Source organism: Schistocerca nitens, chromosome 7 (genome assembly GCF_023898315.1).
Source record: "Schistocerca nitens isolate TAMUIC-IGC-003100 chromosome 7, iqSchNite1.1, whole genome shotgun sequence".
In the NCBI taxonomy this organism is placed as follows: Eukaryota; Metazoa; Arthropoda; class Insecta; order Orthoptera; family Acrididae; genus Schistocerca; species Schistocerca nitens.
Window position 1 is genome coordinate 354,354,967 of NC_064620.1, and position 24,153 is coordinate 354,379,119.

The 24,153-nt window shown below is 38.9% G+C and overlaps 1 protein-coding gene across 1 annotated transcript in view; it reads left to right on the forward strand.

Annotated features, from left to right (window-relative positions):
* The window catches only part of LOC126195617 (uncharacterized), a 444,247-nt gene that overhangs the window by 199,429 nt on the left and 220,665 nt on the right, over positions 1 to 24,153 (forward strand). Inside the window, exons 15-17 of the mRNA XM_049934243.1 lie at positions 4,702 to 4,844; positions 7,408 to 7,710; positions 19,612 to 19,771. Of these exons, the coding sequence (XP_049790200.1) occupies positions 4,702 to 4,844; positions 7,408 to 7,710; positions 19,612 to 19,771 (606 nt within the window). The remainder of the gene's footprint in view (positions 1 to 4,701; positions 4,845 to 7,407; positions 7,711 to 19,611; positions 19,772 to 24,153) is intronic.

Consider the following 24,153-nt stretch of genomic DNA (forward strand, 5'->3'; position numbering starts at 1 on the left):
TGTAATTTCCTGATTTGTTATAACCTATTACCTCTTTTACTGTGCCACCTCCATTCTTCACTTCTATAAACAAGCTGTCCACCAAGTCGTTCCCAGTCAAAGAACTCTTAAACTTAATTTTTTTCATGCAACCCCCAGCATTTATATCCAGTATCATTTCTTTAAAGTATATATCTGTCTCGTATTTAATCAGAAAGTATGAGCCCGACACCACATTTATGCTCAAACATGGTACCACATGAAATGCATGATCAAATATTTCTCCACTAATGTCTGTATCTAAAACTACTTCCCTCCTTACTGGCCTACCGTAATTCCCAGCAGTATTTTTTATTCATATTTCTATTACTGAAAATTCAACAGTTTACTCATCGGTAATGTACTCATAAAAATTCTCTATTTGATTCTTTCTTGTATAGTGAGCATATGTATATTGTGCGATTTATCTACTGTCAGTGTGTGGTGCATGTATTGCCAATTATAGACAGTTGTCATAAAGATCCAGTGCTTTCAGTGGAGCCTCATTAAGTTTGGCTTGAGAATCAACCAGTCGGTTTGAAAGTAGTTGCCAAAATACACTGTATGCACTGCAAACAGATTTGTAATAAACTCTTCGTTCATTCTTTAGAAAAAATCTTTTTATTCATAATTCTTTTCACTCACTTCCTGATTTGCCTAGAACAATCATTCTTACTAGACCCCCAATATTAATTTCTTCTACTAGCTTTCTAGTTTCTCCACAAAAAATTTTCATATGAGCATTTCTCCTATCATACTGCTTAAACCAACCTCTGAATAAATTATTATTTCCTGTAACTAACTCCATCCCACAATCATCTCTTCCAAGGGTGTACCCAGGATCTGAACTGGGGGGGGGGGGGGGGGGGGGGGCAAGTCATACTAGTCTCAGGAAACAAGGACTCAAGACCACATACAGCACTTCTTATTAAATAAAACAGTAAACCAGTGAAAAACTGCTTTTAATAAACATTTTAAATAAAAGAATGCACTTGTACAATCCAAGAAAACATGCAGCATTTCTTATTAAATAAAACAGTAAACTAGTAAAAAACTGCCCCTCACTGGGTACGCCCATGATCTCTTCCCTTACTTCTTTGCTTTTACTGTTATTATAAAAACCTCTGCTGTTGTGCATTTGCCTAGTTCTTGGTTCTATGTCTTACATTATTTCTTGGCCCTGAGTTGACCCTAGTTTGGAACAAAATTCAGTTTTCTGAATTCTGTCCCTATTGCCTTTTGGTCCATAATCATAGCCCTGTTTTCATGCATTGGCCTTAGTTCATTCCTGTAATTACTTTCCAATTGATCCCTCTGGTTCCTTTTCTCATAATTGAACCCTCCTCTATTTGTTTTCTCTCCAATTCTCATCCTGATACTTATATCTGGTCTGATCCCGTGGGTTGTTCCCCAATTTCCATTATTCCTATTAGCTTGGAAATTTCTTAGAATGTTTCCCTGATTATTATCCCCAATGCTTGGCTTATGGCACAGTGCCTGACCCGTCCTCCAAGAAACTTTCAATAGAATTTGCAGAGCACTGTATTAACTCTTAATGTAAAATCTCAGGTAATCTTCACCTTAATGTGGAAATGTCAGTGACTACCCTCAATAGCCTATCAAGATGTACCAATTTTCTCATCTCCTCCTGGCAGAACTTATACATAGTTTATATGCCCCCATTGTACACTGGTCCATTTAGAAATGCGTTATGTAATTGATATTGCTTAGCTTGACTCCAATATCTATTCAAATATAATTGCTCAGATACATCATATTGAAGTGAACTGATCAGCACACAGATTTGCCCATGTCTGAGTAGAATCTCCTAATGATCACTTAACAAATTTAATTCCAGTTTGATTAGTCATCCATTCAATGAAACAGTCTTTGCATGCTGCAAGAAAATCCACAGCATGGTATTTACTGAAAAGGTTTTCCCCCAATTCCAAAACTACTGCATAATCCTAAATTGCTTACTCTACTGATCACTGTGCTAATTTCACCATTATTCACAGCTACCACACTTTGTGCCTGACAATTCACCCATTATTAAAGTTTTTGTTTCATCATCACCAGCCACAATCAGAGCTCGCCTAGTCCCTTTATCCCTAGTATTGCATATCTGTTTGCTTGAAAGAATCTCAGCTCTCAGTTCAGCCTCAACCATATTAATTCTGGCAAACATATTCCTTTCCACCTCCCCAAACGTAACTATTAAATCCTCCAATTGATTGTTTAATCTCTTGGTTTTACCACCCAAATAATTTTTCTACATTCCCCACAGAATTTTTAAATTCATTTCTTAATTTATTTTTAACCCCCCCCCCCCCCCAATAGAAGAATCTATTTTTACTCCTCATAGAACTATCTTAATTCCACATGGACTAATCTATTTTGGTGTTGATTTGAATCATCAGGGAGTATATCTTTCAAAGTCATTTCCTCTGCCTCTGCAGGCTCTGAGACTCACTTCCACTAGCTACAGACTCACAATCATTAGGTGACTTTTTAATTTTGTGATCCATTGATGTTTCTAGCAAGAGATCTGAAAATTATGCAAATAATGCACCTGCTGCTACACTTAACTTATTTGTCATGACTGTGACTCTGCTGCTGATGACTGCTGCTGTTGTTGGCTGCTCTGTTGTGGTGACTTGTGCTACCAAAGTATGGCATGGTCATTGCGGTGCGGTGTTAGATACAGCTAGACGGTGGCAGGGGTAGCAGCTACGCAAAGGTAACAGCTACATCTCACAGTTGGCTGGTCACTGCTCAGATGTTTGTCACATTGGCACATTTGCAACATATTTGTTGCAGATTGCTGAACTGGCTTGACACATAGTTCTGCACTGCCTTGCCAAGTCGTTTCACAGTGAACTATCCCAGACTGAGCCCACATATGTGACATTACGGACTGAATTATGATGATCCCGGATGTGAGTAACATATGCCAGGTGAAGGACAGAAAAAGTATTGAATGTTCTTTTGCTATCTCTTGGACAAGACCAATCTATATGACTGTATGGACAGACATGTATTTCCTAATTCTTGTTGATGCACCAAATAAATGTTCAGTGACTTGTGAGCCCACACATGCATCAGCACAAATGAAATGGAGTATGCATTGATCCAGAGAAAATAAGAGCTATCACAGATTTTCTGACTGCTGTGCATATTCAGGATGTGGGTAGTTTTTCAGAATGTACTCATACTACCAGTGATTTGTAAAGGATTTCTGTACCAAGGCACAACCCTTGCAAGCACTAGTGCAGGGAGATGCCAAATTTTCCTGGGAATTGGCACAAGAAATATCTTTTCGTGTCCTTAAGGAGGTGTTAACATCTCCATTTCTAGCACTGTATGATGAGAATGCTGAGGCAGAACTTCCACAATCCTAGCAGGTTTGAGACAGTGGCAGTTGTTGTATAAATTCCAGAAGGTACTGCAAAGGGGATAGCTTTTGCTTCCAGAGTGCTCTCCAAGTCCAAGATGAACTACTCTGCTACTAAGAAAAGAGTGCCTTGCAGTTGTTTAGGACATCAACAACTTCCAGCCATATTTACTTGCTAGAGAAAGTGAGACTACCAGAAGAGTTAATGAAATGTTAATTTGTTCTGTGTTGTATCTTTATCACTTGTCCGACATCACATACAATGTCAGGTATTATGATCCTTCACCAAGAAAAGAAAAGTACAGAGACATCATGCGTGCTCTCTGTATGAAAATCTACTACAATGCAGAGGCACAATTCACTGAAGGGAGGTTCAAGAAAATTGAAGACCCACTCAACGATTGCAAAGCTTAATTGAGAGGGAATGCCACCAATTCTCCATCATAGTGAAGGGGATGTAACACCATGGCCAGAACATGAATATCTGCCAGCATTGTTAGACAGAGAACCATTGATGAGATCTATATCCAAGGTATTGCAATTGGCTTCAATGAGAACTTCTGACAGGGGAGGGAACAATGCCACAAACTGTGCTGCATGCAGGGTAGTGTTTAGCATCAATGCCAGTTCAAACCAGATCACCAAAAACTATTTGTTATTTAGTAATTATTGTTTCTGGAAAGTTCTTGAAATAGTTTATGTTTGTATAATCTTCAGTGTTCAGTGTTTATGTAAATACCAGCATTCTAGAGTATTCAATATTTGTATAAATAGCTGCACTCACCATCCAGGAGGTCAGTTCTGTTCCAGGTCTACATTGGTGTTGGTAATAAATGTGCTTTCACTACTAAGTTTGAACTTTGATGACCCTGCCTTCAGATTTGTACTTCATTTAAGTTTATACACAACATACTTTTGTTGGTATGATAAAAGAAAACTGATGTTTATCGATGAAAGAAATTGCCTAAAAGATACATGTCTGGCCCGTACAGCAACACTCCTCAGGTTTCGGTGTCAGGTCAGGTTAATAGTGTTTGCCATGAGGAGTACTTTGAGTGGTCAGAACTTTGTCTGCCTGCTGGAAGTGTGTAGGAAATGTGGAAAAATGTAAATAGGTAGAAACTCAAAGAAAGCTGCCTACTATCTCATGAAAATATATTTAGCAAATCACCTTGTGACTAGAACATATGAATAGTGTGTTTGTGCTAAAAGTTTCATCATTTATGTTTTCCTGAATATGTATGTGATAATGTACAAATTATCTTTTTTTTCTCAAAATGTTTTTACAGGTTATTTGGTGTTGTTTGTCTTTGAGAGATGGCAGTTCTTGCCTTTTGGCTGGCCATCGTGATCGTTTTATAGAGAAGGAGTATGCAGCAGCTATGTCTCAGCCTGTTCTTCAGCTGCCGAAAGGAACTCTGGCTGTTGGAGAGTGAGTATTGGTATATTACTGTGACAGTAACACACTATCAACAGTTACAGGATCATCATGTCTTTTATTCTTGTGCTACAAAAATTAATCTTTTTGCATTATCAACAATTTAGGAAAAGACAGATTGCTACTTACCATAAAGAAGACACATTAAGCTGCAGACAGGCACAGTTAAAAGACACTTACATAAAGCTTTTGGCCACAGCCTCCATCAGCAGAAGAGGAGCACATACCATTCATACCCACGAGCAAGCACACCTCATACACACATGACCGCCAACTGCAGCATCTTGGGGCAGAATGCAACTATCACATGGGATAAAAGCAGCAACAGAGGGGGCAGAGAAGGGGAAGGGATAGTAGTGTACAAATGGGGAGAGAGATAAACGCTATCTGGTGGAGTGTGCAGGGACTAGAATGCCCACAGGCACAGTGTTAGAAGGTTGTGGGGAGGGGAGGTGGGGAAAAAATTGAGGAGGAGGAAAGGAGAGGAACAGGGAGAGGCAGGCAGACGCATTGACAGAGATTGGCAAATAAACAGGGTGGGAGACAAGAACGGGGAGGAGATGACAAAACAGAGGGGGTGGAGACTGTTGGGTGGAGGGTGTTGGGACAGTACGTTACCATAGGTTGAGGCCGTGCTTTTTGCATTATGCTATCTTTGTAATCGGTCAATGGAAACTTGTGTTCTCTGACATTGAACTTGCTGGCATAAAACTCTGTGGGCCAAAGTGGGTCTTGAAGGCACACAGTTCCCACAAATTCAGAAATAACCTAGTAAAATGCTATAAAGAGCATTATACAAGAAGTTCGAGACTGTGTGGCAAAACTTGCATTCTGATGCTGATGAAGTGTAAGAGAATAAGAGACTATTACATGATATAATGTTGTTCAGTATAATATCTCCTAACTAATATTGTATTATATGTTACAAGAAATATGTCAGGGTGACATGAAGCGGTCACTTACAGTCACTTACCATATCTTATATGACACGATAGATCACAGACGCAACGTACATTACTAAAATAATAGATCCTGTTTTTTTGTGACAGTACTGCTCTAAAATCAGATTTTCACACTGCAGCAGAGTGTGCATTGATACGAAACTTCCTGGCAGATTAAAACTGTGTACCAGACCAAAACTTAAACTCATAACCTTTACCTTTTTCAGGCAAGTGCTCCGATGACTGAACTTCCCAAGCATGACCCACCACCCATCCACAGAGCTTTACTTCTATCAGTACCTCATCTCCTACGTTACAAACTTCATAAAAGCTCTCCTGCAAAACTTTCAAGACTAGCACCCCTGGAAGAAAGGATATTGTGGAGACTTGGCCTAACCATAGCCTGGGGGATGTTTCCAGTGGAGTATACACTGATACAAAACTTCCTGGTAGATTAAAACTGTGTGCTAGGCTGAGGCTCAAAATCAGAACCTTTGGCTTTCATGAGCAACTACTCTACTGACCGATCTACCCAAGCACAAGTCACAACCTGCCCTCACAGCTTTACCTCTACCAGTACCTCGTCTCCAACCTTCACAGAAGCTCTCCTGTGAAACTTGCAAGAGTAGGACTTCTGGAGGAAAGGATATTGTGGAGACATGGCTTAGCCACAGTCTGAGGCTTGTTACAAGAATGAAAGTTTCAATCTGCAGCAGAGTGTGTACTGGTATGAAACTTCCTGGCAAATTGAAGCTGTCTAGTGGGCAGAAACTCAGTCTTGGGAACTTTGTCTTTCACAGGCAAGTGCTCTATCAACTGAGCGACCCAATCATCTTCACAGCTTTACTTCTGCCAGTACCTTATCTCCTACCTTCCAAACTTCACAGAAGCTCTCCTATGAAACTTGAAGGCCAGCAGTCCTGGAAGAAAGGATTTAGCGGAGACATTGCTTGTAATGAAAGCATTTAAAAACATTGCTGTACAGTAATTTCTGAGTGGAGCACTTTATAGTAATGGAAATGCCAGGATGAATGCAATAAATAAACATTGGGGAAAGCAACCACTCTCCTGCAGTTGAATAATGCATACTGCTAGAAACACGTATTCACACTTATGACTTCAGCAATTTTGCACCCTAAAACTATTAAAATAATAATAAACAGAAACATCTAACAACACAAAGACACTACTAGCTTTTGAGCTACTGCTCTTTTCTTGTTTATCTTACATACTCTTTTGCACACAATCAGACACACAAATACATTTACTTGCAATGACAGTCACCTTGCTTCCTAATTTTACTTGTTAAATTGGGTCTGGTAACCATATATCCAGCAGTGCAAGTTGACATTAAAGGAACAACTCTGTGAACTGTGGTGATTATCAAAATATCTGATGTTATTGGTCATAAGGTTTACAGTACTGAACTAATAGTCACAGTATTGATCCCCTATCTTGGATCAGAATTTTTTGAAAACTATACTTCTCTAAAATGAAATTGCAAAATACATCTACCATATGCTAGTTTGTGAAATACACTTAATTTATTTGTTCTTAATGTTGTATTTTTTGTTATGATATGTTTGTTCACTATAATATATTTTCACTAAATACAGGTACAAAATGACAGCAAATGTATACAAAGTGGGTCAAGAAGGCTTTGACAGTGCGGAAGTCACTGTGTTGGTTGTGCCTGGCCACCCTCCAGAAGTTAGGATACTGTCACAGAGTACACATCATGCAGTAAATCCTCTTGATGTGGTTACCATCTCAGGCATTGTAAAGGGAGCAGAGCAAGGATGTCTTCTGTGGTGGGAAGCTATATCATCAACTGGTTTCCAGCCATTTGATTTATCAGCAGAGCTTAAGTTGGGGGACATCCTTACTCTGGAACCAGAAGATACCACAAGTACAGAAAGGTGAGTTGTGTTGCAGTCATTATAATACAGACAAAGTAACTCAGGATTGACAGGTATTGATGCCTTCAATCCAGTAATGGTCTAGCAATAACAGACAGGCTGATAAACAGAAAAAAATATAAGACTAACAAAACATCAACTTCTGAACTAAATTTGTGTGAGAATCCAGAAAACCTGATGCCTGGTGATCAGCCTGATTGTGCTGTGTGATACTGGGTTGCTGTTTTCCTTGCTGTTTCCATAGATGGCACCATTCCTCCCAAAGGGACATGATTTTAACCTTTCCAAGCTAATGTGCCATGTGGAACTCAGAATTAGTATCATGGGAATATGGCGTTGCACACTTCAAAAAATGCCAAAGTTTTATGATTTTTCAGGCAGAAGTTACATGTCGTATCCTTGTTTGGTACAATGAATTATTTTTATGGCTTAATTACAGTGTATTGAGTATATTTATTTAAAGTTCTGAGTCAAAATCAGTTACACATTTCAAGAAATATTTTACTAAGTCATTGTAAGGCCCTACTGCTGTTGGTAAACTTAGAGCAATGAAAAGAAATTGCTAAGCTTGCAGAATCCAAACTTCTGTGTTTTTTCCCATCTTATGTCCCCAATGAGATGACACCTGAAAGTGTAAAGACTTCCTCCTACAATTTCACCCTGCCACACAGCTTTAATATTCTGTGGAGCCTCATTGTCAAAGAAAATATTTTCTTCATTTATAGTAATTAATTAGTATTTCTCATTTCAAATTCTCCACTACAAGCATCATTTGGGTTTCCAGAAAGATTCTAGGGCTTGACTTATCCATTAACATTCTTTCATTTTATGGTACTTTCTAATCATTTTTGATCATTTTTTGTGAATTTATTGTGCCTTACTTTATTTCTGCCCACGTTTTTATTAACTTTGGTGACTGATTTCATTTCATTACCTCCTTGTTTGATAGTTCAGTCATTTGCTAACTTTGTTGCTTCTACTGTAACCTTCCTTGATATCTTCTTGTAGTTTCTTAAATACAGTTTTAAAGCTGCATTTTGTTCTGCTGCTGTATTAAGTTTTCTAAGAGTTTCTGGTGATTCATTTATGTCCAGTGTTTTCCATGTATTTGGTTTTACATTAAATTTTATTTTCTTTACTGTCATTGCAACATCAAAGCAACATTTATAAGTAGGCATACAGAAAAATGTGTCAGATGCTTTGTTGACACAGTCCTCAGAAATATTTTGCCATCTTAATTTACATAGCATGTAGCTGAAAGTTCTGTTGTTTTCATTCCTGACTCTTCTCATGACATAGTTTTCATTTACCCCACAGTTATTATTAAGCACATTGTAAGAATATATTCAGTTGTATTGTGAGCTAAAAAACCAGTGTCTGTCAGAGTGTCATAGTCAAACATTTGTCAACAAATGGATAATCCATTGTCATTTCACTCCATTGGTCATGTCTCTTGGTCTCTTGTTTCAATGGTGGCAGTTCATATGAGATCAAGAAGCTTGTCAATTGATTTCTTTTAGTGCCTGCAGTTCTGAAGTTTAAATCAAAGTTACTAAGCACAGTTGTGTGTTTTGACTGAATTTTAGTTTCATTTAGAAAGCTCTCCAGGTTTCATAAAAACAAAGTGAATTGATCTGTTGATGACCTGTGTATAAAAACAATAACAGTTCCTTTTTCCATTAGTTCACATGAGCAGCACTCAGATTCTTTGTTAATGTCTTTTTAATTACAGCCCTTCCTAAGAAATACACATTCTTCACAATAGTTATAAGTTTACCTATGGAAGTAACTTATCATTTTAAAATCTGTAATTGTAACAGTGAATGTTTGTGGTTCCCTTGGCCATTGCTCATAGGTGCAAACCAGTGAGAGTCCTTAAGATCATCATTTAGGAGCACTTCTAATTCACTCATTTTACTACTTAAAGCTGGAATATTCTTGTACAACAATGTTAAAGAATATATACATTCTAATTGTTGCTCATTGTTTAGCTTGGTAATTTACTGGTGCTCTTTGACACTAGAACATCCTCCAGATATGGTGGTACTACTGCCCTTCTTTCATATCCTGATTGCTCATTTGCTGCTGCTTTGATTTACAAAATGGTTCAAATAGATCTGAGCACTACGGGACTTAACATCTGAGGTCATCAGTCTCCTAGAACTTAGAACTACTTAAATCTAACTGACCTAAGGACATCACACACATCCATGCCCGACGCAGGATTCGAATCTGCGACTGTAGCAGTCGCGTGGTTCAGGACTGAAGCGCCTAGAGCCACTCAGCCACCACGGCCAGCATTTGTTTACAGTTGTCTTTTTAATGTTTGTGACCAAAAGTGAGGAGCTCACTACAACTGAAGTGCTCGGGTAGCAAAGAATGAGCAGAGTACAATATCACGAGATGTGAGGGTTGTACTAGGCGGTTCAGGCTGATCAGATCTGTGAGCTATGGTCAGTGGTGAGCTGTCAGATGCTCGAGGCCTTGGTCGGCAAAGAGCAGCAGGTGCTCAATGATGAACAAAGTCCATGACATCATAGGCAGTGAACTCCAAATGATGAGCTGGTAGGTGCAGCCAGCGTGAAGTCAGTGTGTGAAGACTGCTCGTTGAAGGAGCTTCACTTGAGGAACTGCTAGGTACAATCGGCATTAAGTCCTAAGTGGACAGTGGATGCAGAGTGTTCAGTTGGCAACCTTAATACTCGTCTAGCAGAAGAATACTACCCGAGGCACATGACTCATGGATGTGAGGTAGTGCCATGATGGCAGCACTGTTTGCTCCACAGGGTGACCTGTAGCTGCTGGAAGTTCAATTGTAAACAATATGACATGTGTCTTGGTGCAGATTGTTTGTGTTTCATCTCCAGACGAAGCATCCTTAAGCAGGCAGGAGCTGTGACAATACTCGATACATGACTGTATGGTCAGTGTATGTGTTATACAGTGCTATCCTGTAAATACAGCCTCAGTCCCCCCTTAAGGAAGAGATGACCTAGCCTTCTTGCAGAAGATGGGGCTGCAAAAGGGAGGAGGTGCTCCAGTGTTGGGAAGGCGGTCCATCTGTTGGGTGCTTAAGGCAAAGGGGGCTGGACCCAGTGGGCATTGGTAGAAGACAGATGGTTCGGATGCGGCTGCAACAGATGGTCCTGGCTCGGACGAGAACTTATAAGAGGGAACCTGGAAAAGAGATACCTGCAGGATCATCATCTGGGAAGGTCAAAACTTCCAGGAGTGCATAATCAGAGGTCAAGGGAAGTCCAGTTGATGGTCAGAGGAGGGTGTGCAGATGAGAATTGGTTATAGCCCTGTATGATGCAAGAGGCCCCTGTGGTAGCAGGTAGTGCTACCGACATGAGTTTACCCAGAGACATCCGAACAGGAACAGCACAGGGTATGGCTTGTTCAAAGGCCCATATGTGAAAAAAGTGCAGGAGCAGTATAGCATGTGGCCTTCCTGGGTGAAAGTGTACTGTGATGACAAGGGAAGCATGTGAGGTCTTGCAGTATGGAGCAGAAAGTATCTGACAGGGATGGCCTGCATGTTAACCATGAGGGGATGGCCTGTGTGAGCCAGATGTTAAGATATCAATTCTGTGGGATGCAAAGGAATGAAGCATGTTGCAGTAGCAGGGCTGGAGGTGTTGGCAGGGCCAGAGGCACTGGAGCTGTTGGTGGCATGGCCAAGCTGCTGAGGCCAGTGACGGAAGGGCTGGTGGCAGATAGATAATGAGTTAGAATCCGCAGAAAGCTAAGTAATGGCACAAATGAAGACACAGATATATAGCATTTGAAGGAGCATGGAAAATAAGAAAAGAAAGTAGGATGAGAAATGAAACCCGTGGCATCAAGGAACCTGCCTCAGAACAGTCAGTGTGCACAAGAGTATGACAATTTGGCATCAAGTAAGGTGCCTTGGAAAGATAGTTGTGTTCAGTGGCACAAACATTTGTCATCAAGGAAGTTCCTCAGATTTATGAGGGTATACAAGAGCATGGAAAGTGTCATAACAGATAGTATGTTGGTCCCATAAGTGGACATAGGTCAGGGTAGAGAAGTCTGTACCAGGATCGAGGAGCATCAGAACAGATAGGAAGAAAGACGCTTTGTTGGGCATGATCTTGAATTGTGGATGCCCTGAAGTATTTTCCAACTGTGTGAGAGAGATGGGCCAATGCTCCAACCCTTCATTGAATTTTTGAGGTAGCAGTGATTTCGTCATTAGTGCCACATGGGTTAACTTTTGTATGAGAAGCTCATAGTCATGTTTTAAGCACCATAAGCAAAGCAGGAGATCCACTGATACATCTGAGTGCTGCGTCACTGTGCCAAAATGACACCGAGGTAGTGAGAGCACATGTATGTGATGAAAATCAGCACATTCCAAAACAGTGCCTGGGTACAGAAGGCTACACTGTTTGAGCATGTAAATCATGGAGGATTTGCTGCTTTGTATGACAGTCACTTTTGTCATGTAAGGCAAAACCAATTATTCTCATCGACCTAGAATGTGTGACCCAAAGTGAGAAACACACTACAAAGTAAGTGCCCAGGTAGCAAAGAAGAGTTGTATGTTTATTAAATCCAGTGAATGGAGCACAATAGCAGGAGTTCAAGGGATATGAGGTTGAAGTACTTGGTTCAGGCTGACAGTCAATCACTGATGATTGTAATGGAATGTTCTTACACTGATGAGGCAAGTGGCCTGTGATTGACAGTGAGCAGTCAAGTGCTTGAGGCCTCGGTTGGTGATGAATGGTAATGTGCTCAAGGATGGACGAAGTCTGTGAGGTCATATGCTGTTGACAATGCAGTGAGTGAACCCGAAATATGAGGTGCCAGGCACAGCTGAGGTGAGGCTGGGAGTGAGAAGACTGCTTGTCGAAGGATGTCCAACTGGAAAACTGCTAGGTGCTTTTGGTGTTAAGCCTGATGTGAAGAGTGGCTGCAGAGTGGCTGGATGGCAAACTAAATACTCACTCGATGGGAGAATACCAGTGGAGGCACATGACTCATGGATGCGAGGTAGTACTCTGATGGTGCCACCGCTTGCACCACAGGGTACTGTGGAATCTGGAAGTTTTACACTCAGTTCCCAGTATATTTACCCCTTAATGTTTTTTGTTACTGATAATAAAAATCAGGTTAACTGAACTTTAATACAACAGTCACAATACAAGACATAAAAATGATTTTCGTGTAAACTTTGTCTCCTTGTCGAATGTTTAGAATCAAGTTATGTACTCTAGTGGTAAGATATTCAATAAACTTCAATCTAACATGAAACAGATAACTAAAACCATACCTCATTAACCACTCTTCCTACAAGATACCTCAGTATACATATTCAGGGACGGAAGGTTCTGCTAGCTATATTGCAAGCAGCAGTGTTTGTTGTAATGCTGTATGAGAGTAATAATGTATTATAAATAGGACTCAGTATTTAGAGATATACAAACTATTTTCTTTGAAAAATTAACAGGGAAAGTTACAGAGTAAATGTTGTACTCTTTAATAATAAGTTAGCTCATATCAATTCTAACATTCAGAAAACTGTCAGAAGTACAATAGATTGCCAAAATATAAGAAGCCCTATAAATAAAGAAGAAGTTCTACTTCTTTCTCTTCAAGAAACAGCTGACAATAATGAAACTATTGCTGTTGTGCTCTGTCAAACTGAATGTCACCTGGAAGTTACATAAATCAATGAAATACATTTAAACAGTTGTGGAATTGTTTCTTACTACTGCAGAACAAACTCAACCCAAGGTAGGGTGGCAATTTATATGCACAACGCTCATAGATCACAAACATATATGTAGCTTGGTGCTATATTGAACAACATTTTGAATGCTGTGCTGTCATATTAAAATTGTAAGCTCAGTTCCTCCAGTAACTGCAGTTTTTTGGGCACCTGTGGGAAACATTAAAAAGTTCCTTGCAGCTATTATTAGTTCCTACAAAACTGTATAGGAATAACAAACAATGGGACATCCAGGATGGAACGTAACAATATTATGAAAGGAAAGTTGCTACTCACCATACAGCAGAGATGCTGAGTTGCAGATAGGCACAACAAAAAGACTGTTACAAATAAATAAAGCTTTCAGCCATTAAGGCCTTTGTCAACAACAGACATAGACACACACAACACAAACACAGGCACACACACAAACGCAACTCATATATGCGACCGCAATCTCAGGCAACTGAAACCACACCTTTTCTTTTTTGTGTGTGTTCATGTGTGTGTGTGTGTGTGTGTGTGTGTGTGTGTGTGTGTGTGTGTGTGTGTGTGTGTTTTGTGTGTGTGTCTATGTCTATTGTGGACAAAGGCCTTAATGTCCAAAAGCTTTATTTATTTACAATAGTCTTTTCGTTGTGCCTATCTGTGACTCAGCCTCTCTGCTATGTGGCAAATAGTAGCTTTCCTTTCAAAATATTGTTATAGGAATAACAGTCAGATTATAGTATGTGGTGATTTTAACATTAATTTTTCTTTCAAATAGTAACAGTAATAAATAACTTGAATCATTGTTGTCAACTTTCAGGCTACTCCTGATTGTCTCACTCCCAACAAGAATAGAAGAGCACAGCAATATGTTGTTGTGGTCTTCAGTCCTGAGACTGGTTTGATGCAGCTCTCCATGCTACTCTATCCTGTGCAAGCTTCTTCATCTCCCAGTACCTGCTGCAACCTACACCCTTCTGAATCTGTTTAGTGTATTCGTCTCTTGGTCTCCCTCTACGATTTTTACCCTCCACGCTGCCCTCCAATACTAAATTGGTGATCCCTCAATGTCTCAGAACATGTCCTACCAACCGATCCCTTCTTCTAGTCAAGTTGTGCCAAAAGCTCCTCTTCTCCCCAATTCTATTCAATACCTTCTCATTAGTTATGTGATCAACCCATCTAATCTTCAGCATTCTTCTGTAGCACCACATTTTGAAAGCTTCTATTCTCTTCTTGTCTAAGCTATTTATCGTCCACGTTTCACTTCCATGCATGGCTACACTCCATACAAATACTTTCAGAAACGACTTCCTGACACTTAAATCTATACTCGATGTTAACAAATTTCTCTTCTTCAGAAACACTTTCCTTGCCATTGCCAGTCTACATTTTATATCCTCTCTACTTCGACCATCATCAGTTATTTTACTCCCTAAATAGCAAAACTCCTTTACTACTTTAAGTGTCTCATTTCCTAATCTAATTCCCTCAGAATCACCCGACTTAATTCAACTACATTCCATTATCCTCATTTTGCTTTTGTTGATGTTCATCTTATATCCTCCTTTCAAGACACTGTCCATTCCGATCAACTGCTCTTCCAAGTCCTTTGCTGTCTCTGACAGAATTACAATGTCATCGGCGAACCTCAAAGTTTTTATTTCTTCTCCATGGATTTTAATACCTACTCCGAATTTTTCTTTTGTTTTCTTTATTGCTTGCTCAATATACAGATTGAATAACATCGGGGATAGGCTACAACCCTGTCTCACTCCCTTCCCAACCACTGCTTCCCTTTCATACCCCTTGACTCTTATAACTGCCATCTGCTTTCTGTACAAATTGTAAATAGCCTTTCACTCTCTGTATTTTATCCATGCCATCTTCAGAATTTGAAAGAGAGTATTCCAATCAACATTGTCAAAAGCTTTCTCTAAGTCACAGCAATATATTGATTAATAATTTGTTTATGGATCCCATAAATTACAATGATGTAAACACACAAGCTATAATACATGGTCTGTCTGATCATGATGGTCAATTGCAACCTTAAAACTTGCTAGTTGAAAAACAGTAAATGGTCACACCCAGGGTAAACATGTTAGAATAATAAATATGGAAACAGTTCACACTATGAACAATGTGATGGAGTGTACCAGGCAGGTACAATGATTGAGAAATTCAATTCATTTCTGGCCTTATTGCTCAAACATTTTGAAGCCTGCTTCCCCCAAAGACAGATTAAAATGAAACCAACCTCATGTGAAGGAAAGAGTTGATAACTACTGACATCAGAATATCATGTGCTAAAAACAGAGACCTGTGTATGGAACAAGGAGCTAGTACGAACTTAGCAGTGAAACTACATTACAAAAAACACTGTGAAATTTCTAACATACGTTATCAGGAAGGCCAGACAAATGCATCGTGCAGAAAAAATTAGCTAGTCAAACAAGAAAGTAAAAACCATATCAAATATCATAAAAAGTGAGAGAAATAGGAATATAAAATCTGAACAAGCAGGGACTCCACAGTCCTCTGGTAAAAGTTCAGACAAGAATAATCAAAAAGTTGCAGCCTCTTATTTTAATAACTTTTTTTTCACTGCAGCTGAAATAACAGGGAACTGTAATAAACCCTCTCTCACAGAAGCCATAGAGCCACTAAATTACACTAAATATAGCACTTCATTTCAAAAGCACAACTCCTAAAGAAATTTTAAAAATCACAAAATTACTTAAAAGCTGTGGATCGTCTGGATGTGATGGAATATCAGATAGTCATGTGCAGACTTAACCAAAATGGTTCAAATGGCTCTGAGCACTATGGGACTCAACTGCTGAGGTCATTAGTCCCCTAGAACTTAGAACTAGTTAAACCTAACTAACCTAAGGACATCACAAACATCCATGCCCGAGGCAGGATTCGAACCTGCGACCGTAGTGGTCTTGCGGTTCCAGACTGCAGCGCCTTTAACCGCATGGCCACTTCGGCCGGCCAGACTTAACCAGTCACTTATTATGCTATTGGTGTAACTGGTCAATGAAAACCGGGAAATTTCCAGATAGAATGAAACATGCAATGGTGTTGCCCATCCACAAAAGTAGGGCAAGAGATGTATAAGTACTGTCCAATTATTGGCTCATCTCTTTGCTGCACATAGAGAGTTAGATTTAGCCTAACAGATGAAACTCTAGGTGAATTAAATCTCAGAACGTATCCAATGGGGATCTTTTGTGACCCTGCTAAAGCTTACCACTGTGTAGATCATAACACATTACTAAAAAAGCTTCCATACTATGGCATTAAAGACAAACGTTTGTGACATCACTAGAATCTTATCTACACAACAGGAAGCAAAGAGTTATCTTAATGGAGGTAGGTGTAACAGTAAATTCCGACTGGGGAAATATAAAATACAGTCCCCCAGGACTCGATCCTTGGACCACTGATTTTCTTGATCTACATCTATGGTCTACCAGTTACAATTAATGAGAGAGCAAAAATGGTCATGTTTGTAGATGACACAAGTATTGTAATCGAGGGTCCCAGCTTTGCAGTGAAGGATACAAGCCCTGACAGTCACTAACCAAGTGCACAGACGGTTCACAGCAAATTGGCTAAACCTAATTTTTTTTAAAAACTAATATTATACAATTTCAGCCAATAAATAAAAATCTCCAAGTTCTTAAAATGGAGTTATCAACCAAAAAATGTATGAAATCACACATACAAAATTCTTAGGCATCCAGATAGACAGCCAGCTAAGATGGAAAGAGCAAATAGATCAACTGGTCAAAAACTTAGCACAGCATGTTTTGCCTTGAGAGCTGGTTCTCACCTTGTTTGTAGATAAAGATTGGTTTCATCACATTTTGCATATTTCCATTCTGTACTGTCCTAACAGTATTATCTTCTGGGGAAATGCTACAGGTGTTGAAAAAGTCTCCAAACTACAAAAACGAGTAGTGAGGATTATATGCGAGGTTTCTAACAGAACATCCTGCAGAGGTCTCTTTAAGACTCTCAGTATATTTACTTAAAAAGAAAGAAAGATGATGAGACTTACCAAACAAAAGCGCTGGCAGGTCGATAGACACACAAACAAACAAACACAAATATACACACAAAATTCAAGCTTTCGCAACAAACTGTTGCCTCATCAGGAAAGAGGGAAGGAGAGGGAAAGACGAAAGGATGTGGGTTTTAAGGGAGAGGGTAAGGAGTCATTCCAATCCCGGGAGCGGAAAGACTTACCTTAGGGGGAAAAAAGGACAGGTATACACTCGCACACACACACATATCCATCCACACATACAGACACAAGCAGACATATTTAAAGACAAAGAGTTGAACCCAGTATATTTACTGTTAGAAATCAATATGTATTCTCACTGATGATGTTTGTATCCAGTAGCAAGGAATTACTCCAAAAAAACTGTGACATTCACAAACATAACATAAGACAGGGGAAAAATTTCTCATCAGTATAAAAAATAGGAAATTAATAAGATACAGGTATTCAAAAGGAAACTAAAAGCATCCCTCAGGGAACAAACATTTTATAAAATGAATGAATTTGTAGAGTAATAAGGCATCCTTTTGAGTAAAAATAGATGAAACTAGTTAGATAAAAATTAAAACTCTTAAAAGAAAAGCTTTACCTATGTTATGAAGATAAAATTGTGTATTCCTAACATAAGTTATAATAATAAAAATAATAAAAATTCATTTATATCATAGATTAAAATGTGTACTACCATTTATTCCACACTATTAAGTATTCACTTGAAGTTACTTATGTGATGAAGATATAAATTTTGTATTTTAATTTAAACCATTATGACACTATGAAAATTTATTTATTTATTTGTGCCACTTGGATAAAAATGCATGACTTCATTCATTCTGCTATTTTAAGCATTCACTTGAACTTATACCAGTAAAATGCAGGCTGTAATATTGTCTGCAGTCAGTCATTCATAGAAAATAAGTATTTGTATGATATACAAAATGCTCACATAATTTTGTATTATTTCACTTGATTTGTCCTACATTACTAGTACACCCTTTGTAGGATATGTAATCAACAGGACCAAATAAAAAACAGATCAAATCATATCAACCATCGTAATCAAGTAAATATTATGCATCTCATCAGAGATAAACAGCGGCTTTATAGTAAAAGTAAAGAAGCAGCAGCTTTCTTTGGAATAACAGCTTTCTTACTAATTTACTTGATTCAATTTAGAAGTTATAAGCATATTAAATTTAGAAGTTATAAGCATTAACAGCATTAAGCAGAATAATGATATTTTTTGTTAATACAGTATGTAGAAGAAGTTCCTATGCTGTCCTTGTTTCTTGTTACTGTATACGTTGACTTGCCCCCCTCTGTAAAGTCTCTCCTTTTTGATGGGATTGCCGTGTGGAGTGGCCACGTGGTTTTAAATGCCATGTCATGGAATGTGCGGCCCCTCCTCCCAGAGGCTCAAGCCCTCCTTCAGACCTGGGTGTGTATGTTGTTCTTAGCATAAGTCAGTGTAAGTAGTTTGTAAGACTAGAGACCAATGACTTCAGCAGTTTGGTCCCTTACGAATTCACACACATTTAACTTTTTGGGGGGGGGGGGGGGGGGGGGGGATCTGCAGAATGCGATCAATGAACAAATTATTTTCAATAATGTACTCTACATGGTGCTTGTTTTTAAAGTGAGTTCAAAAAAAATTGTGAAAATAAAGTAAGGAAAAAAGTAACATTTGATGGTGTGCATTTAGGAAATTTGTGTAAAAAAAGATGAAAAAAGAGTTAGATTGTCTGACGTGCTGTTTTCTGTTAGTTGATATCAATAACAACAACAGAAGCAATTAATTGTTACTAGATTTTAAAAGTGCTTACAATTACAATTCTGGTTAATTTATGCTATTTGTTGTAAAATTTGGACCTATAGCCTCACCTTTCATAGTTGCAGTATTAATTATGAGCTATTACTTTAGTACATGAAGTGTGTGCATATATATGATATAAAACATGTGTTCTATTTCTCTGCGGAGTACCTAATTGCCTTGATGGATGGTAGCCATGATGTTGTGCTAGCATGTATTTATTACCTTTTTCACAATCTTGTTAATTTTATATTGCTATATTACCTAATAAAGGCAAATTTACAGGGAGATACAGCTTGGTATTCCTGGGCCTGTGGGAACATGGCCAGGCCTGAAAGGAGATGCCAAATACTGTCTCCGACTGTCTGCTTCATGTGGGAATTCCTCAAGCCATGCAGACACTATCATTGTCACAAATTCTCCGCCAAATATCCAACCATTACAGGTATTGCTGTTTGTTTAATCATGGAGAATGAAAATTAGCAACTACATCAGATCTTTTTTGTCAAAAGATAAATGCACTCACAAGAAAAGTATGTTTATGTGAAGCTATGAGAAAATTTCTTCACCTGGTAGTGAAAGACTATTTTTTATGTAAAAAGGTACTCATTTTTTAAACATGGGCCTCTTCTTTGTCAGTGCACCTCATCCAACACTTTTTCAGTGAATATCTACATCTACATAGATACTTTGCAAGCAACCATAAAGTGTGTGGTGGAGGTTACCCTGTACCACTACTTGTCATTTCTCCTTCTGTTCCACTCACAAATAGAGTGATGGTAAAACAACTGTCTGTATGCCTCTGTATGATCCCTTATTTCTTATATCTTATCTTCATGGCTCTTAAGTGCGATGTATGTTGGCATCAGTAGAATCATTTGGCAGTCAACTTCAGATGCCAGTTCTCTTAATTTTCTTAATAGTGTTTCTGAAAAAGAATACCACCTTCCCTCCAGGGATTCCCATTTGAGTTCCCAAAGCAGTTCTGCAACATTTACATTTTGTTCAAACCTACCAGTTACAAATCTAGCAGCCCTCCTCTGAATTGCTTCGTCTTCCCTCAGTCCAACTTGATACAGATCCCAGACACTCGAGCCGTGCTCAAGAGTATGTCACATCAGTGTCCTATATGTCTTCTCCTTTGCAGGTGACCCCTCCTTCCTAAAATTCTCCCAATAAACCAAAGTCGGCCATTTGCCTTTCCTGCCACAGTTTGTACATGCTCGTTCCATCTCATATCACTTTGCAATGTTGTGACCAGATATTTAAATGACTTGACTGTGTCAAGCTGGACACTAGTAATATTGTATCCAAACATTACAGGTTTTTTCCTTCCTACTCATCAGCATTCACTTACATTTTTCCACATTTAGGGCTAGCTGCCATTTATCACACCAACTGGAAATTTGCCTAAGTCATCTTGTGTCCTCCTACAGTCACCCAACTTCGACATCTTAATGTACACCATGACATCATCAGCAAACAACTGCAGACTGTTGCCCACCCTATCTGCCAAATCATTTATGTATACAGAGAACAACAATGGCCCTATCACACATCTCTGGAGAACTCCTGACAATACCCTTGTCTCTGATGAACACTCGATATTGAGGACAATGTACTGGATTTTATTATTTAAGAAGTCTTTGAGCCATTCACATATCTGCCAGCCAGGAAACCCAGGAAATACCCATATGTAGCTACTGTAACCTGTTCACCTCACTCAAAACTTTTTCCAGTTGCATATGTCTTTTAGATACTGCAACAGGTGGAGTGCAGAGGGTATTCAGTGTGATTGATAGGTGTATGTCACAGCAATTAGTGCTTAAAATGATAATTTGTCCCATTCTTCACATTACTAAAATACTATTGTGAGAAAATGCAATGTTACATTAAAAGAGGACTTTTTTCCTAATACAAACCTATTCTCAAGTGTGTTCTTCATTCATCTGGTCCAGATGAGTTGCCTAGTACTTCATAAATATGATATTACCTTTTACAAGGTAATCAGTAATAAGAATGACTCTCTCTCTCTCTCTCTCTCTCTCTCTCTCTCTCTCTCTCTCTCTCTCTCTCTCTCTCTCTTCATTCATTCAAAAACTGCAATACCATGCTGCACAAAGATTTCACATTGTTCAGTCTTCATGCAAAATATGCTACACACTTTCTTTTGATGGGGCTCTGGTGTCTGCACGACTAACTGTTCTATACCCTACTATGGACTTCACTGTTTTCATCTGTGGCTATAGTTCTGTGACATTCTTCATGTGACTCTGTCCAAACAACTTCAAAATGGCCAACAGTGCTGACTGACCACTATATCATCCTCACCAATAGAGGTCACTGGATGCAGACTTTGAGGTCATATGGTCAGCACACCGCTCTTCCAGCCATTGTCAGTTTTTGTGACCAGAGCCAATAGCTCCTTAATTGCCCTCACAGGGCCTGACTACAACCCACTTGCTAATAGCACTTGGCAGACCTGGATGGTCGTGCAGCCAAGTGTTAATCAAGCCCAACAGTACTTAACTTTAGTTACCTGATGGGAATGGACACTGCACATTGCAAAATAAGTTCTATGGACTAGTTTGGGAAAACCATTCATGTACAATTTGATTGGATGAATATTGTTAGACAAGAAAACAAAGCATGCCGCTGATCCGAGGTCACTGAAATGAAATTGTAAAACTTCTTATCCACTGGAACCTTGGACAATCCAGCAATGAACAGAAAACAATTGTTGATGCTTACAGTATCAGCTGATTGACTATGAGATGGTTATGTTATGAAAGAGATACATCTTTTGCCCTGATGTTTAAGTAGTTGTGGACCTATAATTTGTTATGTTCTCAGTCATATACAGAATACATCATTAGTTCAGGGTCTTTTTCCAGACAGGTGAACATATCCCACTGTTAAGCCTGTAAGAAAGATGTCTCCACATATGTCAGTAGCTACTAACTAATCTCACTTCTTACATCATTTTCTGTAACGTTTGAGAATAAAATGTGCTTGTTGGTTGCCATCCTCCTGAGTAGGAATGGGATACTTAGCCATCCACAGTCTCAATTTTGAAAGGGCTGCACTGCTGTGGAAGCTGTTTATATCTTCACTGATCACATAATAAAATGTTTACATCATAAAATATCAGTAGTTTGAATCTTCTGTGACTTATCAAAGCCATTTGATTGCGTCAGTCCTATTATTCTATTAGTAAAACTAACTTCAGCATGTGCCAAATTTAGTTCCTGTTTAACAAACGTGATGCAGGAAGTTCCATTAGGATGTTTGAGTAATACAAGCAGGGATTTTATATTATCATCTTCATATGGCGAAAACTCAGTGGGCATTCTCCAGGGTTAAATAATGGGCTTGTTACAGTTCTTCTTCTACATTCATAATCAAACATTTTATTCTAATCAGGGGTAAAAGTAGTCCTTTTTATTGATAATAAAAGCATTATTACATATATCATTTTACATGCATATTAGTAACGTATGCTTAATATGTAATAATGCTTTAAGACTAATTTTGCTTCCTGATTCAAATATTACTGTCAAGCCAATCAGAGAAGCATCCATGGAGAATATTTGAGAAGTATTTAGTAAGCAATGCAACACATTTTCTCTCTGTCAGTTTTGGTTGAAAAAAGGTAGAATTTTTTATGAGATGTTGTGGAATATTCCTGCTTCAGCTCCTATAGTTACATAAAGCTCCAGTAGTTCAAAGTGACATCTGTGACGGAGGTGCATTCCAACCTGTTATTGAGTTTATTTTGGTGGGAAACCAGAGAACTGCAGATATTCAAAGACACGTACAGAATGTATACAGAGACCTGCCAGTGAATAAAAACATTGTCATCATTGCAACAATGTTGCACAAACCTGTCGGATCTCTGTGTACCAGCCTGCCACACACAGCTGTGACTTCTGCATGTTTGGAACATATATATGCACTCATATGAATTGATTGGCAGATTACAAGCAAACACCTTACTGTTCAAGGGGACACCTCAGTCATTAGTGTTAATACATACATCCACCAGTTGGGGTATTCAAAAGCCTGTGCCCACTGGGTTCCTTGCCACTTAATACTAGACCATAAAGAGCAATGAATGGCCACCTGTGCAAAATTGCTTGCATGTTATAAGGCCTATCATGATAATTTTTTGTCAAACATCATCATAGGTAATGAAACATGGGTTCATCACTTCGAGCTGATAACAAAATGGCAATCCATGAAGTGGTACCACATCACTTCTCCTCCAAAGAAACATTTCAAAGCTGCACCTTCCACCAGTAAAATCATGGTGACAGTTTTCTGGGACTCTGATGTCCTCCATGATGATACAATGATCAACTCTGGATTGTATTGTGCTATCCTCAGAAAATTGAAGAAACGACTTCAGCATGTCTGTCACCACAAAAATGCAAATGACTTCTCCTGCTCCATGGCAATGCACAGCCTCACATAAGTCTGCTTACCTGAGGGGAGCTCACAAAACTTTGTTGAACTACTCTCCCTATTTTGCACTACAGCCCAGATCTTGCACCTTCCAACTTCCATCTGTTCAGCCCAATTAAGAAAGCACTCTGTGGAAAGCAGTATATGGATGATTGGGAGGTTATTGATACAGCAAGACATTGGCTGCAACATCAACCAGTAGAGTTATGGGCATACAAATCCTCCAAGTAAGGTGGCATAAGGTCATCGCATTGAACAGAGATTATGTTGAAAAATATGGCTTTGTAGCCAAAAGAATGAGGATTAATACACTGTATTGGAATCTTGATTAAAATCAACCAGCTTTCAGAGTAAAGTGTGTTG